We start from the raw sequence: 17,574 nt of genomic DNA on the forward strand, positions 1-17,574 counted from the left end.
GTCCAGAGCTCAGAGCTGCTTCTGGGTTTCCCTAAGTCCATGGACCTAATTGCATTGCTTTGCTAGGTACATTAGTAGGAATCTGGGTTGAAAGTGGAGCAGCCAGGTCTTGAACCGTCCCCTTAATGGGATGCTGGCATGCTGCAATTTTTTTTGGTCAATTAGTTAAAAAAAAAATTAAATGTATTAGTCTACCAGTATATTTTTGTCTCTTAGTTGTTTAAATCTGTTTGAGTTATTTCCCCATTTTTTAGTGTAATTCATGGAAATTGTGACATCTGAAAAATGTAGAATGATGTTTAGAAGAAAATTAGAGCTGCATCATCTCTAAGGCCGGTTCCCATCAAATTCCAACTTTATTTTGTCCATGAATCCCACAAATTTTGTTTTGTTAAGGCTGTTTGGAGTTGCCTTCTTTCTCTCCTTGCTTGTGCCATCACTTCCTGTCTATTTGTATCATTCTCATCGACATAGAAACTTTTAGTAGCACTCATGCCAGTATTAAAAAAGAAAACTGACCAAAAGAAATCCTACTTTGACCCCACATTTTTTAAAATTGTCATTCTATTTCTTTGTTCCTAGTCACAGTTAAAAAGTTGCTTTGCTGTCTATCTTTTCTTACCTCGCATTCTCTTCTCAACTCTTTTATTAGACCTGTAGTGGTCCCTGTGCTAGTCAACCTGTGTTCGCCCTAACAGTATTCGGAAACAGCTCTTGTTGGGACTAGAAACATCCCACAGCTGCCTCATGAGCTCGCAGCAGCATTTCTGTAGTGGCTCTTTGCTTGAGGCCTCGGTGATGCTGCCTGCTGATTGTATTGTCACTCACTCACTGTGTCTGTCTTCCCAGTCTCCGGGTGCTAGCTTCTGTCTTTCAGACCTTGTTGGCATGCTTCAGGGCTTAATCTTTTGGTCTTCCTTATCTTTCATCTAACTCGTACTATCAAATCTCATACCTTTCTGTGAGCAATCCCCAAGTACATGTCCTCAGCTGACATCACCCTGGTTTCATGTCTTCCTGTTTGGTTCAGGCTTTCCTTATCCTAAGTCCCTCCCACGTCACTTAGTTGTGCCCCATCAGGCTTAGGAGTTATCCTTTTTTTTTTTTTCTTTGCTTATAATTGTTAGATCTTGTTAAAGAGATTACTTAGGAAATTAAATATGCTGAGATAATTAATAATAAATTATGTAGTGAATTATAAATGTACAATTTGGAAAGTTTCTTGGAAAAATCCATTATGTATCTTTAAATAGGAAATTTCTTTTTTCTTTTTTCTGTTCGGATTGTTTTTCTACTAGCCGGTTCTGCTTGATAGCAGCAGCATTCTTGCAGATCGCATTCTTCTCATGGACACATTCTTCCAGATCTTGATTTATCATGGGGAGGTAAGGTTCTAAGCTAAGCATAGTTTTGTGTGTCTCAGTCATCAAGAGCTGTTAGATGTTTGAGGAGATAGATACGTTTACCCTACTTGAACTGTGTAAACATGTGTTGAAACATCACATGATATCCCATAAATGTGTACAGTTTATGTGTTAGCTAAAAAGGAAAAGAAAACTAATAAAACTATGCATGTGTTAAGTCTTTTTACTTAGGGAGACTTCTTTTCTTCCATTGTATGGCTAGTGTTTCAGGTGTAGCAAGCTTTGAATTCCACTTCTGTAAAATATGTGTCAAGTGTAATCCTTAGTACTAAAGATTTTGGGGCTTCAATTGCAGTTGATTCAACTGTGATTATTTTGTTCACCTGTCTACACACAGTTGGACAAATGGAAATATTTATGAAGCACAGTGGGTTGTTTTGTTTATATTTATCAGAAAGGCAGATTTGCAGAGAGAAGGAGAGACAGAGAGTAAGATCTTCTGACCACCGGTTTACTTCCAAAGTTGTCACAATGGCCGGAGCTGAAGTGATTCGAAGCCAGGAGCCAAGAGTTTCTTCTGGGTCTCCCACATGGGTGCAGGGTTCCAAGGCTTCGGGCCACCCACAACTGCTTTCCCAGGTTACAAGCAAGGAGCTGGGTGGGAAGTGGAGCAGCTAGGATATGAACCGGTTCATGTATGGGATCCCAGCATGTGCAAGGCAAGGATTTAGCTGAGCCATCATGCTGGATCCATGAAGCATGGTGTTGTGAAAGTAAGAACAATGACACAGTGACATGACACTTCAGCTTAAGCCTAGAGACACTGAGAGGCTGAAAGTTGGCCTTGCTCAGCAGCAGGCTTTCCTTTTCATTCTTGTAGTCATTGTAAGTCAGTTTTAGTGGTGTGCCAAATGATCATAAAAACTTTAATAAGGCAGAGGTGAGTTAAAATGTACAGCTTCCCTTAATTGGAATGGTTCCTGATTGAAAAGAGCAGAAAATACTAGAGTAGTGTTCAGAACTCTGCTCATTCTGGCATTTATTAGTTCAGCCAGAATTTAAGTGCTTTGCTTTGTATAAAATGAATTGCACTCTTGGAGCTTTGGAAGATAAATGGTTTTTTTCACATACCTGCACTCAAATTTATATTTAGTATTCTAGTAAATTGTATAGATTTAGCTTTCCATTTGCTTTGTGAATGATCTTAGATCTTACTATAAGAGTAAATGAATTGCTCAAAATTCCCCTATAAGTAATATTTTCAGTACTTTTAAGATTTACTGACTATAATTACCTAATTATATTTAATTGATGTCAGTTTCTAATATTTTAGTGACTTTTTAAAAGGATCTATTTATTTTTATTTGAAAGGCTGAATTATAGAGGGAGAAAGAGACAGAGAAAGACAGAGATTTTCCATTTGCTGGTTCATTCCTCAAGTGGCTGCAGCAGCCAGAGCTGAGAACCAGGAGACTCTTGAAGGTCTCCCAGGTGAGTGCAAGGGCTCAAGGACTTATAGCATCCTCCACTGCTTTCCCAGGCCATAAGCAGCGAGCTGGATGAGAAGTGGAACAGCCAGGACTTTAACTGGTGCTTTATGGGATGCTGGCACTGTAGCAGAGGCTTGTCCTACTGTGCTGTGGTGTTGGCCCTTAGATTTTAAGAATAACGGCTATAATAGTGAAATGCTTGACGTTTTACTGTAATTTTATCTTCGAATTGCTTATTGCTAATGTACTTAAAAAGAAATGAGAAGGGGCCCAGCATGGTAGCCTAGTGGCTAAAGTCCTCATCTTGCATGTGCCAGGATCCCATATGGGTGCCAGTTCATGTCCTGGCTGCCTCACTTCCATTCAGGCTGCCTGCCTGTGGCCTGGGAAAGCAGTAGAGGATGGCCTAAAGCCTTGGGACCCTGCACCCTCTATTTTCTGGTTCACTCCCCAAATGGCTGTAATGGGTTGGGGTAGGCCAGGCCAAGGCCAGGAGCTATAGACTTAATCCTGGCCTCTCACATGAGTGGCAGGGCCTGAGCAATTGGGCTATGTTCCACAGATTTCCCAGCTGTGTTAGCAGGAGCTGGATGGAAATTGTAGCAGCTGGGACTTCAACCTGTGCTCTATTATGGGGTGCTGGTGGTATAACCAGTGGCTAACGTACTGAGACGCAATGCTGCCCCCATTCCTTGGTTCAATGGAGATTTACAGCTATACAGAGTGATTCAGTTACCTTAGACTGAAACCAGCTTGAAGTTCTAGGTGATTTAATTAGGTAGCTTTTACAGCCATTTGCCTTGATAAAAGAACCGTTTCAGTTCATCTCCTATATGTAAGTGACCTTTATAATGCTATTGCTGTTATTATTAAGATTTTTGTGTTTATGTGTCTTGTCAGAATGTTACTTCATTGATAAGGATGTTTTATATTGCTAATTTTGAAGCCTGAAAAATCTGTAACAAAAATCTTCTTTATATTGCTTAAAGGTAGATGGATAACTTTTATTTTTGTAAATGTTTATTTTTATTTGAAAGTCAGAGTTGCAGAGATAAGAGAAACCGATTTTCTATGCACTGGTTCACTCTGCAAATGGCCACAATGGCCAGAACTGAGGTGATCTACAACCAGGAGCCAGGAACCTCCTCTGGGTCTCTCCCATGTGAGCATAGGGGCCACATGGAATAATATTTGCTACTAATTGTGTCATTTGCAAAAAAGTCTTAAGATTTTTGGATAGGTAAGAAATGTAAAACTAATTCTTTCATTTGATTTTAAATTAGACGATAGCGCAGTGGCGGAAGTCAGGATACCAGGACATGCCGGAATATGAAAATTTCCGCCACCTTCTGCAGGCGCCAATTGATGATGCACAGGAGATTCTTCATTCTAGGTTTCCAATGCCGAGATACATTGACACTGAGCATGGGGGCAGCCAGGTGAGTAGTGTCCGTTTCTGTTTCTTTGTCAGTAGTTCTGCAGTTCAGATGTTGCTGCTGGCCTTCTCCCTTTCATTTGAGTAGAACCTCACAGTGCCAGCGGAAGGGGAAGGAGCTAGGAGAAGGGGTATGCGGCACTTGTTTTCTCATTAGCTTTGGGAGCAAAGGAATGGGGTGTTTGAATAGTTGCCTAAAGTTTTTATCACAGTCTGGATGACATTAGTTAAGCAGGAAGATGTGAAGAACCTGGGAAAAATGTAACGTACTTTTCTTAAAGCTGTTTGTTGGGTGGAAAAGAATATGGGGCTTGGAGTAATTTTTTTTTCATTTTTACTTATTTGATCATTCCAGTTTCTACAATGCAAACAGTCAGGATTGAGTTAGAAACAATATATATGCACTGTGCTCTTGAGACTTAGAATTTTAGGTTGAGTCCCTTTAACGTACGCTCTTATATGCCTCTGACCTCTCCCTGGTAATGCTTAGCAGATTTGTAGTAACTCAGTAGTTATAAGGTGTTACATGTTTGTTCCACTTGTTCCTTGAAGACAGGGACCGTGTTTTGTTTATTGCTGTATCCCTACCTCTTTGTGCAGTATTACAGCATCAGGGACTGTTATTTAGCAATGGTCACAATTGTTATTAGCGTTTTTACCATAATTACTGTATTTCTCATGAGTATACTGTACTGCTCTCATGAGTTGAAAATTTGCACAGTGCATGCCTTTTCTCATTTGATTCTGTTAAGAATTCTGCAGTAATTTCATTTTAGAGAAAATAAACTGGTTTAGGCTACAGATGGACAAGAAAATACAGTAAATGGAAAAACTGGAATTTGAATTCTGGTGTTCTGATGCCAAGGCTGGTGCTCTTGACTCTTGTGTTAATACGATTACTGAGAGTTAAAGAAGGTTTATTTAACTGCCTGCTTTCTTCTGGTATGACTTGAAAATTTATGGGTCATTCGCTCATTGTTGTCTCTACAACATGTATTAAAAATTTACTTATTTTTATTGGCAAGGCAGACTTAGAGACAGATCTTCTGTCTGTTGGTTCACTCCCCAACTGACCACAATGGCCAGAGCTGATCCAACATGAGCCAGGAGCTTCTTCTGGGTTCCCCACACCAGTGCAGGGCCCTGAAGCTTTGAGTCATTCTCGACTGTTTTCCCAGGTTACAAGCAGGGAGCTGGAAGGGAAGTGGAGCAGCCAGGACATCAACTGGTACCCATATGGGATCCTAGTGCATGCAATGAGAGGGCTTTAGAAACTAGGCTACCACGCTGGGCCCTATTATTTGTTTGTTTGTTTTTTTAAAAGATTTATTTTACCGAGAGAGAATGAGAGACAACAAGCTAAATCTTCATCTGCTGATTATCCCCTAAGTGATTTTTGTGAAAGAGCTGGACTGCTTCAAAGCCAGGAGCCAGGACTTCCTTCTGAGCCCCCACCTTGAATTTCTTCTGTAGCTTTCCCAGGCCATAAGCATAGAAGTTGATTGGAAGTAGAGCAGCTAGGACAAGGATTGGGATGTGACCCGCCAATATGGGATGCTGGTACTATAGACAGAGGATTAGGTTGTTACCCACTCTATTGGCTTCTGTTACTCTTTTGTTCTGATATATAAAGGGCTGGTACCCTGGTATAGCAGGTTAAGTCTGCCCTTACAATGCCAGCATCCTGTATGGATGCAGGTTTGAGTCCCATCTGATTCACTTTTGATCCAGCTGCTTGGTAATGTTCCTCAGGAACATCCTGAGAAGGATATGGTCTAAATCCTTGGGTCTGTGCACTCACATGGGAAATCCAGAAGAAGCTCCAGGCTCCTGTCTTCACACTGGACCAGTTCTGGCTATTGTGGCCATTTGGGAAGAAGCAGATGGCAGATATCTCAGTCTTTCCTCTCTCTGTAAATCTTTCAAATTTAAAAAAAATATTTTTAAGAAGAAAAAGAGGAGAGCAGCCAAGACTTGAACTGGCAGTCCAGTATGGAATGCTGGCATTGTGATTGTGAGTGGTAACTTAGACTACTATACCACCTTATACTTAGATTGACATAATTTTTTAAAAAAGATTCTTTTTTTTTGAAAGGCAAATGGCCACAATGGTTAGAGCTGATCTGATCTGAAGCCAGGAGCCAGGAACTTCTAGGTCTCTCCTACATGAGTACAGAGGCCCAAGGACTTGATCTATCCTTTGCTGATTTCCTAGGTCCCAAGCAGGGAGCTAGTTGGGAAGTGGAGTAGCTGGGACACAAGCTGGCATCCATATGGGATGTCAGCCCTGTAGGCAGAGGTTTATATGCTGTCATCATGCCTCCCCCAACATAACTTTTCTGTGCTGATTTTTGGATTTAATTATTTTTATTTTCTGTTATGTATTAGAAGTGAAGAATACAGTTATTATTTATATATAATAGTGGTCTGCATGTTTCAAAATTTGCCAAATCTTTTTAAAAGATGAAGTTTAAGAAAATTAATTTTACTAGCACTTGTTAGATAATGATGATAGATGTTATTTATTTATTTATATTGTCTGTATCTGTTTCTAATGGGTAATGTTATTTCTTCTTTGCTTTTAAGGCCCGTTTCCTGCTTTCAAAAGTCAATCCTTCACAGACTCATAATAATATGTATGCCTGGGGTCAGGTAAGTATAAATAGCAGGTCTTAAAAATTACCTCTTTGTGTATATATAGTTTGTCATTTAAATGAGAGCTATATTTTTTCCCTGTGTGTTTAGTAATAATTTCTACTGGAAAACTGGTGGAAACAGTAAGAGTAGAAAATAGTATTTGAGAACGCCATATACAAAAAATAATCCTTTGGAATAGACAGAATCTCTCTATTCTAAGTTTAGTATCACACACTAGAGACAAAAACAATAAAGTGACTGTGAGACGGGAAGTAGTGGTTCAGGCTTACTGTTAGTCTGCGAAATGTAAAAGGCCACAAGAAGCCTGGAGCACCCAGAACTGTGCTCAATCAGGAAGAGTCAGGAAGTCTGGACTCATAACATATTAATTTATTTTAATCTGATAGAAGTATTACCTCTTGGCTTAGCATATTGTGCAGGACTCAGTTATCATGCCTGCCTTTAAAGAACTCATAGTCTAGTATCACATGTAAGATACATACTTATGTAAAGTACAAGAGGAAATGGGAAATGTGCCTTTAGAAAGATACCAGGCATTGGTAAGTGTTAGAAGAAGAAAAGAGGTCACCTGGTGGCAGGAGGAGTGTGGTCAGAAACGAGCTCAGAAGAGAGAGGTTTTACATTATAGAGTGGGTATTTCCGTAAGTGTAAATTGCATGAAGAAGGAAGTTCTAGTTAGAGGATAGTGTGGGCTATGATAATAGAGTGAGGGCAGAGATGAATAGTAGAACATAAAACTGGAAAAGTGCTTTGTGACCAGCTTGGGGAGAATCTTGAATACCAGGTTGAAGACTTCAAAACTGAGTCTTGATTTATAAGTAGTGGAGAGTGGTCGGGAGCTTTTGGACAGAGAATGTTTTAGTCCTAGTGTAATTGATTCTTATAATTAATTGGGAACAGACTATAGACAGGAACTGTATGTGTGTAAGTAATCCAAATGAGAGGGGATGTAGACAAGATGGTAAAGAGGAATAGATTTGGAAGACACTTCAAAATTAGAATCTGTAGAACTTGATTAGAAATTATAGGAAAGTGAACTTATTGTAGGGTATAATGGCTGTACACAGAATCCAGTTTCTGATTGAATCCTGGATTACTGGGAGAGAACAGCTGTCGAATGAATGAGGTAATGATGTTTGGTTATAGAGGAGATTCTCTTTGGTCATAGGAGATACATCACAATGTATTAATGAATAATATTTCATTGTGTCTTCTACTTGCAGAAATAACACAAAAACCAGAAAATAAAGGAAAAATTGATAGAAACAGAAAGCAATGTGACAAAATGTTAAAAATGAGGAAATTTTGTTATGCTGAATGTGGGTATCATATTTCTCCTCTGACTTTTTTTTTATAGATTTGAGTTAGAATAGTTAAAAGTGAAAACAAAGTAATTGGGATATTTGAGCTTGGGTGATTAGGAAAATATGTGCAAGTAAATAGAGGTTGCAGAGAAAATGTTTGATTTTAGGCACACAAAGATTGTGATGCCATCTAGAAAATCATGTTGAGCCTCGATAGAATGGCTATATTGATTATGGCCATATTGAGTGGCTTGCTGGAAACTTGACTTTTGTGGTGGTCAGAGCGTAGATGTGAAGGTTAAACGTGACAGTCAGTGCTTGTCCAACAATGGCATGTAAAATGAGAGAAAATAGCAATGAGACAAAAGCTTGAAGAAGTGCAAGTGCTAGGAGTATTTGATAAATAGTGAGAGAGGTACAAGAGACCGAAAAGAATAGCATGTCCTACAAGGTGAGGGAAGACTTCCTAGGAGCAGGTAACAAATCCTACAGTTCTGCAGACAGGTGAAGGAACATACAGATTGGAAAAAGGTCATGAGTTTGATGACGAGGATGTCATTATGGCCTTTGACCAGCAGTTTTATAATGTATTTATTTGTTTTCAAGGAGTTATTCATTTGAATGCAGAGTTACAATAGGATAGAGAAGCAGCAGCAATAAATCAGGTTTAAGGAAATGATGCTAGATGAGAAGGAAAGGGGAAGGTAAGGGAGGGACAGTCATCATACACAGATGGGGCCAGTGAGCAGCAAGATGAGTGCAGTGCTCTGGGAAGGGAGGTTGGCCCTCCATGCCAGGAAGCGGTGTGCCGAGTCAGGGACAGTGGGTAACCAGGGTACACCAATTCTTCTTTCAAGCAGGCACTTGCTATTTTCTGCCATCTACTTATTGCCACTTTCATAGTTAAGTTTAAAAAAATGAGAGCCCACCTCATACAGACCAGATAAAACACACCTGCCTGTGCCTGTATTTCTGTACATTGAAACGGAGTTCAGTTTATGAAGTTAGTCATGGCAGTGGTGCCTGCCTTCTCCTTTTCCTGGGTTTAAATGACAGCGTATAGATGGAGCTGGTACTTACTGAGTTGTTACACGTGTCATTCTTGGCAGATAAGGATGTAAGCTGCAAGTTGATTTCTTTGCCTTTACTGCTATGTCTGTCGAGTATAACAGTAATTTATGCTTGATTTAGACATTAATACTCAGTAAATGTTGGTTATTAGTTTTTACTGATGTTAGTGGATAGAAAAGTATCTTCCTAGTGATATTTAACAAGGAAGCAGACCTATTTAGGCTTCAAAGTTTAACGATCACTCTGTGGAAATAAGGGCAAAGAGGTCAAACCAAGAGCCCTAAGATGTTTCTTGACCATAATTTTTAGAAGTTATGTTAGTATTTTGATAAGCTAAATGTGTATGTACCTAATCATAGGACAAATTAATTTAATCTTTGTTGTTACAGCTAATGTTTATATTTTTATGTGTTTTATTTATCAAAAAGAAAAAAACCTTATGTGAGGTAGATGCTATTAATTCTGTTTTTCAGAAGAGAAAATTGAGGCTTACAAGTGAAGTTACCCAAGATCAACTGGTCGAAGTCAGATTTTAACCTAGCATGTCTGGAGTCAGATCTGGATATTTCAATCTATAAGATAATTTGATATTTTGATTTTAATTTAATTTAACTTAGGATTTAATTTAACTTTAATTTAATTTAAATTAAAACCTTTGGCAGCCAAACATTTTACTAAAAATTAAAGCTTGTTATCCTCAAGTGCCAGTGACAAGTGTTATCAGTGAGTAGCCAGAAGAGGGCACCACTATCACACTGCTTTGCTTAACTGGTTGGTGGAGGCCTCTGTTGCCATAGTGCTTCAAAATTTAAAGTGACAAAGCTCGAACCTTTCTGGGTAATCCTGGATATGTTTTAAAGAGAAAATTTTAAAAATTCAGACAACCAATTACTAACTTTTGAAAAAACAATTGAATTAGGCATTAGTATTTATAATTTTAAGTGAAATGTGCAGCATATAAATTGGAAGCTTTGTATCTGTTTTGGCTTATTTAATAAGGAGCTAGGATTGGGTGATTAAAAGGGGAAAACAAATAAAATGAAAAAAAAATTAGGAGTAGTTTCAACAAGAGCCAACAATTTTCAGTGCTACAGGTCATGTTTTTTAGACTTGCACTTCTCTAATTCTGAGTCAGATGTGGAATAGAGAGAAAGGTTAAAAATAACAGGTTTTCAAAAGAAATAGTAATAAACATGTGTGTGCCTACTGTTTTGGCTGTTACTCTGCTTTATACAGTGTAAGTCATTTAATCTTCATAGTTACTATGAGATGGGTCCTGTTCTCTTTATTTTACATTTGAGGAAGCTAACACAGAAGCTGATTATATAACTCTCCAAGTCGTGGGGAGGTGTGTGTGGGTGGGCGGGGAGAAGGGACCGAGCCAGGAACTCACACAGGCAGGGGTCCCCCAGCCCCCATCTTGCTGCTGTTAATCCAGCTTGGCTGCCTTCCTTCCTTGTCAGGCCTTTCACGTTCTTGTGAATGAGCCGACATGACATCAAATTGATTTTACTTTATTCAGGGAAGGTTATGGCATGTCTGTGGCTGAACTAGAAGCTCTTCTTACTCATGTTTGCCACTGTTTTGCTGATCTCTAAAAATCATTTTTCCTGAATAGCCTTTTTTGTATTGACATTTTTTACATTTTTTTAAAAGTCTTTTTTTTTTTAATTTGAAAGAACTACGGGGGTGGGGGGTGGAGTGCTTTCATTCACAGGTTCGCTCCCCAAATGTCTGCAACGGCCGGGGCTGAGCCAGACTGAAGCCAGGAGCTGGCAGCTTCATTTGGGTCTCCCACAGAAGGGCACAGGGGCCCAAGCACCGTGGATATCCTCTAGTGTTTCCCCAAGTGCTTTAGCAGGGAGCTGGATCAGAAGTGCCTGCCAGCTATTGACTGCTTTTCTCCTAGCACCATAATACTTGCCCAGGTGTAAGGCTACCTAGACAGTTTCCTTCAGCTGGGCAGCACCCTGAGTCTGGTCTCACATGTGATGGGAGTGGTCAGTGAATCATGGAGACACTCCTGCAATTCCGGGAATTCTAAGAATTTAGAGCTTCCCTTAAGAAATAGGACAAAGACCTTGTTCTATAATGGTATAAAGATACTTAACTTAAAATGATTTCCTTGGGTATTTTAAATATTCATTTGTATGTTGTTTTTCCATCCCAAGGTATCATTGTACACTGTAACCATAACAGATATGTTTTTTGTTTTCCCCTAGGAATCTGGAGCACCTATTCTCACTGATGATGTTAGTTTACAAGTGTTCATGGATCATCTGAAGAAACTTGCTGTGTCCAGTGCCGCGTGAAAAGCTAGACATGTCTGGGACACTCTAAATGATGAAATAATATTACAATTAAAATTGTTTTAATTTTATCTGTCAAAAACAACAGATATCTTGTTAGACTTTTTTTTTTTTCCAATTAGCATGATTTGAGACAACATATGGAAAAATGTTCACATTTGTAGATGAAGCTTATATAACAAGAGTAGTAAGAACAAATTTATTTTGCTTACCACAGTATTATATCTGGTTTTGGAAATCTGAGGTCTTTATAATTCACTTATGTTTAAAAGTATACAAGGAGTCTGCCTTGTACAGCATATAGGACTGATTTATATATTGCAGACAAATCTAAAATGACACTGAATGTCATTGTTGACAATTAAAAATTTTTTTTCTTTTAGCCATAAAGAACAAAATGGGTAATAATGATAAATGTGAACATTTTTGATTATCCAGTGGATATTTTCTGTAATTTTCAGCACCTGCATATACACTTTCCTTGTACTTACTCGATTATGGCAGATTTATTTTTATGATTTGTTTAGGAATTATTTGACTTTATAATACAGTTTTCATGAAGATAATTTAATGTTTTTGGTTATTTAGAAAAACAGGTTAGAGATGAAAAGGTTTTTTTGAGTGTAGCAATCTCACAACTGACAATAAATGTGAAATTCCTTCAAAATACACAACTTAGGTGATAAAATGATGTAAGTTAGTCTTTATTTTTAATAGGGAGATTAATAATTAAGTATTTCATCAGAGTGCGTTTTAGCAAGCCTTTGCAGTAAGATGCCTGGTGTCACTACTAAAGCAAATTTTGTTTCACTGCAAGGTTTTGTAGTTTCCCCTTGTTTTACTAAGGTAAATTTTGCATTATATCCTTCAGTATTTTTAACACTGTTTTGGGAGTTTACATATTACTTTCGTTTCTGCTTTTCTTCTGTGAAATATATTCAGTTATGGTTCTCACTGAAACAGTATTACATATTGTTTGCTTACTTATATCATGTAGTGATGCTGTCATGTCTTGATGTATTCATTAGCATTATTCCCTATTACAGGTTACTTGTAGTGAACATGCTTATATCACTAAGGCAGGAAATGATCTGACAATGAAATTCACTTGTTGAGTACTGCAGATAAAGGGGGCACTATGATATATGCTAGAAAGACACTTTGGATGATTGTACTTGCATGAACAATCATGATAAAGTCATAAATAGTTTATATGTTATATTCAGTTAGCTTAAATACATTGCTTTGTTCAGTTTTACTTGAATTGTACTATGCTAGGCCTAAATGCCAACAAAATATACTTTGGTTTTGCTAATTTTGAAATCTAGGAAAATCCTAAGAAGCCCAGTGTAAAATTATAGCATTTAAAATCTGTTTGTGGGGGGTTAGCGTTGCATAGCAGTGGATTATGTCACTGCTTGCAATACCAGCATCCCGTTTGGGTGCAGGTTCGAGTCCTGGTTACTTCAGTTCCTACCCATTCCCTGCTAATGCAGCTGGGGAAGCAGCAGAAGATGGCCCAAGGGCTTGGACACTGCCATGTATGTGGAAGACCCAGATGGAGGTCCTGACTTCTGGCTTCTGTCTGTCCCCGTCTCTGTTGTTGCAAACATTTGCGAGTGAACTAGCAGATGGAAGATATCTCTGTCTCTGTAATTCTGCCTTTCAAATAAATTTTTAAAAAAAATCTGCTAGTGGATTACAGTTTTGTAAATAGCTTTATTAGGAACAAATATATCAGAAAAAAGCTCTTGGAAAATAGCATTGAAAGATGTTTGTTTTGGTGCAAAAAAAAAATTTAAAATTCAAGATATGGGTGTTTTCATGGTTTATCCAAGTGGGCCCAAAGGAATCACCAAGGTCCCTGTAAGAGGAAAGAAGGAGGATCTGATAGGAATTGCACGTGACAGCAGAGGCAGGAGGCTGCAGGGACATGGAATGGACTCAAGGACAGGGGTGTCCTCTAGAAGCCAGGAAAGATCCTGGAACAGATCCAGCTATTCTTGTTATTAATGTTAAAAAGTAGTATGATGTTACTCAAGATGTCTCAAGAAAATATGCAAAAATATTGTGTGGTGATAAAGTCGGGGAAAAGGGTAAGTAGTAGCTGTGCTTGAGAGATTAATTTTTGAAAAAATTTTTAGGTGTGAGATGCTTTTATAATAAAAATTATTCTGAAAATACAGTAACATACATAGCAAGCTTAGAACTCCCAGATACAAGTAAAATCACAGAAGTCAGTGACTGTTCTAACAGCTCAACCCACAGGTCACACTTTATTTACTTTTGATGACATCAATTTCGTTCACTGCAATGATCAGCCTCCCCACGGTGCGGAGCCGGAGCCGTGCGCACAGGCTGCCGAGCACGCGGGGCGGTGTTAGCATCCCGAGACAGGGCAGGCCTCGGGGTGCCTGACGCACGCTCCCGCCAGGGAAGGAAGCTCGGTGCAGGCCCCGGGACACAGAACCCTCGGATGACCCTCAGTGCTGACCGTGCTCTGCAGACAATCCTCCCGGCCTCAGGTCTGGGGGTCACGGCGAGGTCTCCATCGCGGGCTCTGAAGAGGAGCCGCCCACAGGCGCTGCAGCACACGCAGCCTCCCCGAGCCCGGGCGGGGCGAGGCGCCTGCGCAGAGAGGCCCTGGAGGAAGGACGCTCCCACAGGCCGCGGGCGACGCTGGACATGCCGGGCGACCGGACATGGCGTCGGACTTGGAAGGCAATGCCTTCCTGTTCCCAGGGCACCCCCAAGTCCGGTCAGCCGCTGCCGGGGAGATGGGGTCGGAGGGGTGAGGTGTGGCCCCGGCTTCGTCAGGCCACGCGTGGGCTCGGACTCTGGTGGTCGCACCTCAAACTACGGAGAAGAGCACAAGGGTGGCCCCCTGGCCGGGGGGCAGCGGGAAGTAGTAGTTAAGGTGGCTGCGCATTCACCTCATGGCCTGGATGGACACCGGGCGCCAGCAGCTCTGAGCTCACAAAGAAGTCGACGCGGAGAAGACGAGGCCCGAAGTGGCGCTCCGTGTGCATGGCCTCAAGGGCGGCTGTAGTAGGTACACCCGAGACCTGCTCCGCTGGCGAATACCTCACTCACCCCAAGCAGCTGCCACCAGACGGGCAGGTCCGCCTTGTGCCAACCACATTACCGAATGGCTGGTTGATGGTTTTCTGCTTCATTGGGTACAGTCGTTTACCTTCTCCATGGCGAAGGCGTGACGGAGTCCATGTCCACGGAGATGCTCTGCAGGGAGGATGGCAGCAGGCCATGCCTCCGCAGCACCGGGTCCACCCGGCGGTCCTTGGCTGCGTTTGGAGACGCACCATCCAGTAAAGAGTCAGAGCTGAGGACAGAGGGACAGGCTGGACCACTGCGTTACCGGCTGCCACTGTTCCGTGAGACGCCTTACCGAAATCACTCTTTAGCAGATTGTTGAAAGACTCCACTGACTGCTCCGCTGCTCGGGTGCCCTGGCCGCTGTGACAGGTGTAAGCAGGAGGAGGGGACAGATCCTTAACCTGTTAGTGAAGGCACTGCCGCCAGGTTCCTTAAGCTACAGAAACTTTAGGGCTCCCCAGGAAGACCACGCGGGGCACAGCCATGGGGACAGTGGGGCTTGGGGAGTCCAGTGGCAAAGCTCATGTTCTCCTCCCAATGCGCCAGTGGTGCCCAAGTAAATGTGAAAAACCTCCTTGCTGCTTCAGGACCGCAGCCCTTAACCTTGGAGTTACCGACACTGCTCCTGAAAAACCCGGGACCCGCCCGCACTCCAGGCCCACACTGTCCCACTTCCGGAGCCCGGGTCCAGACGGTGCATTTTCAGCAACTTTCCAGGTGGCTGCTACTGATAGGTGAGTTTTGAAGCTGATGCTCCGGGGCTCCATGCCCTCCTGAGGGAAGTGAGCGTGGCCCCGGGCACAAGTGGTTGGGCAGAGAAACATGCAAGGCCCCAGGTGCCCTGAGGTCACGGTATGGGCCAGCCTGAGAAGTCTGAAGTCCCAAAGTCACAACAGCATGAGTTGCTTACCTATGCCAGAAGCCATCAGCGGGATCAAGAGCAGTTCTGACGAGGGTTCCTGGAAGGCTCAGCTCGTCCTCTTCTGAGACATGAAGGGGAACAGGTAGCAATACCCAGATCAGGTGCTCACTTACGTGTCTAGTTGTTTTGTACTTTGCATAAAGGCTGTCTTACATCAGAGATGATGTAGGATGTGCTTATTTCACTGAGCATAATGGGACCATTTTGTTGCAAATGGTAGAATTTCATTCTTTTTAATGACTGTGTAGTATTCCATGGAGTAGAGGTTTCAGATTTTTTTTTTTTTTTTTTACTTTTTCCATTTTTTAAAATTATATCTTGACAATCTTTACGTAGTTGATTAGGGTAAAACGGTTCAAGGACTACAGGAAAGTGGGTAAGACTATTATTTTCATATTGTTTCCTTCATGTATCTGAGGTAAAAGGGGCTATTTAAGGGAGAAGCCCTACCCAGTCTCCCACCCTCCCCAGGTCCCGGATGTAGGACATGCTCTCAAGGTCTTGGCTCAAGTGGTTTTAATAGTTCAACAGCTGTGAATTGCTGCCAGTCTTGCCACTCCAAGCACTATGAGGTCATTGAAGAATCCACTGATTGACATAGTCCATTGTAGTCTCTGTTTGCCCAGTTTTTCACTGCCAACATGTAGCTAAGGTGGTTGATTGACTTGTTCTGTCCTCTGTCTTTTCATGGTTAGGGTTCTGAGTCTGGCAGTTTGGGGAGATCCCCAAAGAAACTTTTTAATGGCTGTGTAGTATTCCACAGAGTAGAGGTTTCAGATTTTTGTCCATTCCTCTTTTGATGGGCATCTGAATTGCTTCCATGTCTTTGATGTTGTGGATTGTGCTACTACTATAAATATGGGGTTGTGTGTCGCTTTCTCATGTAAAGATTTCCCTGTTTTTGGATATATTCCCGGAAGTGGGATAACTGAGTCCTATGGCATATCATTTTTCAGTTGTCTTAACACTCCATTCTTCTGTGGTGGCTGCACTAGCCTGTGCCCCCCCCCAACAGTGGAGTATGGTATCTTTGTCTCCCAACATCTACGCCAGTAGGTGTAATTAGTAGAGTTCTGAATGTAGGCTATTCTCCCTGGAGTTAGGTGGAACCTCAATGTGTGTGTGTGTGTGTGTGTGTGTGTGTGTGTTGGCTTCCCTGATAGCTAAGCAGCCCGAGCATTTTTTTCAAATTATCATCTGAAGTTTTTCTCTTGAAAAATGTCCGCTCTAAGAAGAAATAGAGAATTTGGAAACAACTGTTTCACTCATTTTCCCCTAACTCTCAATCCTTCCCACCCTGGTCAACCATGGATTCAATTATTTTCATAATTGAAAATAAAAATTTAAAAGAAAAAAATTTCTACTCACTTTCTTCACCCATTTCATACCAGGGTTATTAGTTGTGCTATTGTTGAGTTTCTGAAGGTCTTTGTAAATCCTGGATATTAGTCCCCTATCAGTTGTGGAACACGCGAAGATTTTCTCCCTTTCTGCCAGTTGCCTCTTTACTTTGGGCTGTTAGCATATAGCATCACTGACTGCCACACACCAGTCCACAGGTTTTTCCGTGTATAACATTGTGTCAGCAGTTTCTTCCTGCCCTGACCTGGGATGGTGGTGGCTCCCAGCTGGCCACCGTCTTCCCTTTTTTGTTCTACAGAGTCTTTATTGTTTTTTCACTTCTCTGCTAAAAATTTCTGTCCAACTCTTGGAAACATGATCCTTCCTTTGTTCTTTTAGTATCCCCAGAGCAGCCGAAGTCAGCATGGCTATACCCTATTCAGCCATCTTTATTATCCCCGAAACAATTCAGTGTCTTACCAAACTTTATTTTTAACTGTTTGTCAAATAAATTGATAAGAAGTTGTATTCTATGATAATGATTTTGTGACTTTTAAAACTTATGG

At 41.1% G+C, this 17,574-nt stretch overlaps 1 protein-coding gene across 2 annotated transcripts in view; it reads left to right on the forward strand.

The window, feature by feature from the left end:
• SEC23A (SEC23 homolog A, COPII coat complex component) overlaps nucleotides 1-12,935 on the forward strand; it is a 56,220-nt gene extending 43,285 nt beyond the window's left edge. For both annotated transcript variants that reach the window (XM_040968915.1, XM_040968916.1), the window contains exons 17-20: nucleotides 1,299-1,385; nucleotides 4,138-4,293; nucleotides 6,876-6,941; nucleotides 11,545-12,935. In XM_040968915.1, coding sequence (XP_040824849.1) covers nucleotides 1,299-1,385; nucleotides 4,138-4,293; nucleotides 6,876-6,941; nucleotides 11,545-11,634 — 399 coding nt within the window. In that variant the 3' untranslated portion in view covers nucleotides 11,635-12,935. The remainder of the gene's footprint in view (nucleotides 1-1,298; nucleotides 1,386-4,137; nucleotides 4,294-6,875; nucleotides 6,942-11,544) is intronic.
• The last annotated feature ends 4,639 nt before the right edge of the window (nucleotides 12,936-17,574 follow it).

The sequence above is a fragment of the Ochotona curzoniae genome, unplaced genomic scaffold (assembly GCF_017591425.1).
Source record: "Ochotona curzoniae isolate NIBS_2020 unplaced genomic scaffold, NIBS_Ocur_1.0 scaffold_4701, whole genome shotgun sequence".
NCBI lineage: Eukaryota > Metazoa > Chordata > Mammalia > Lagomorpha > Ochotonidae > Ochotona > Ochotona curzoniae.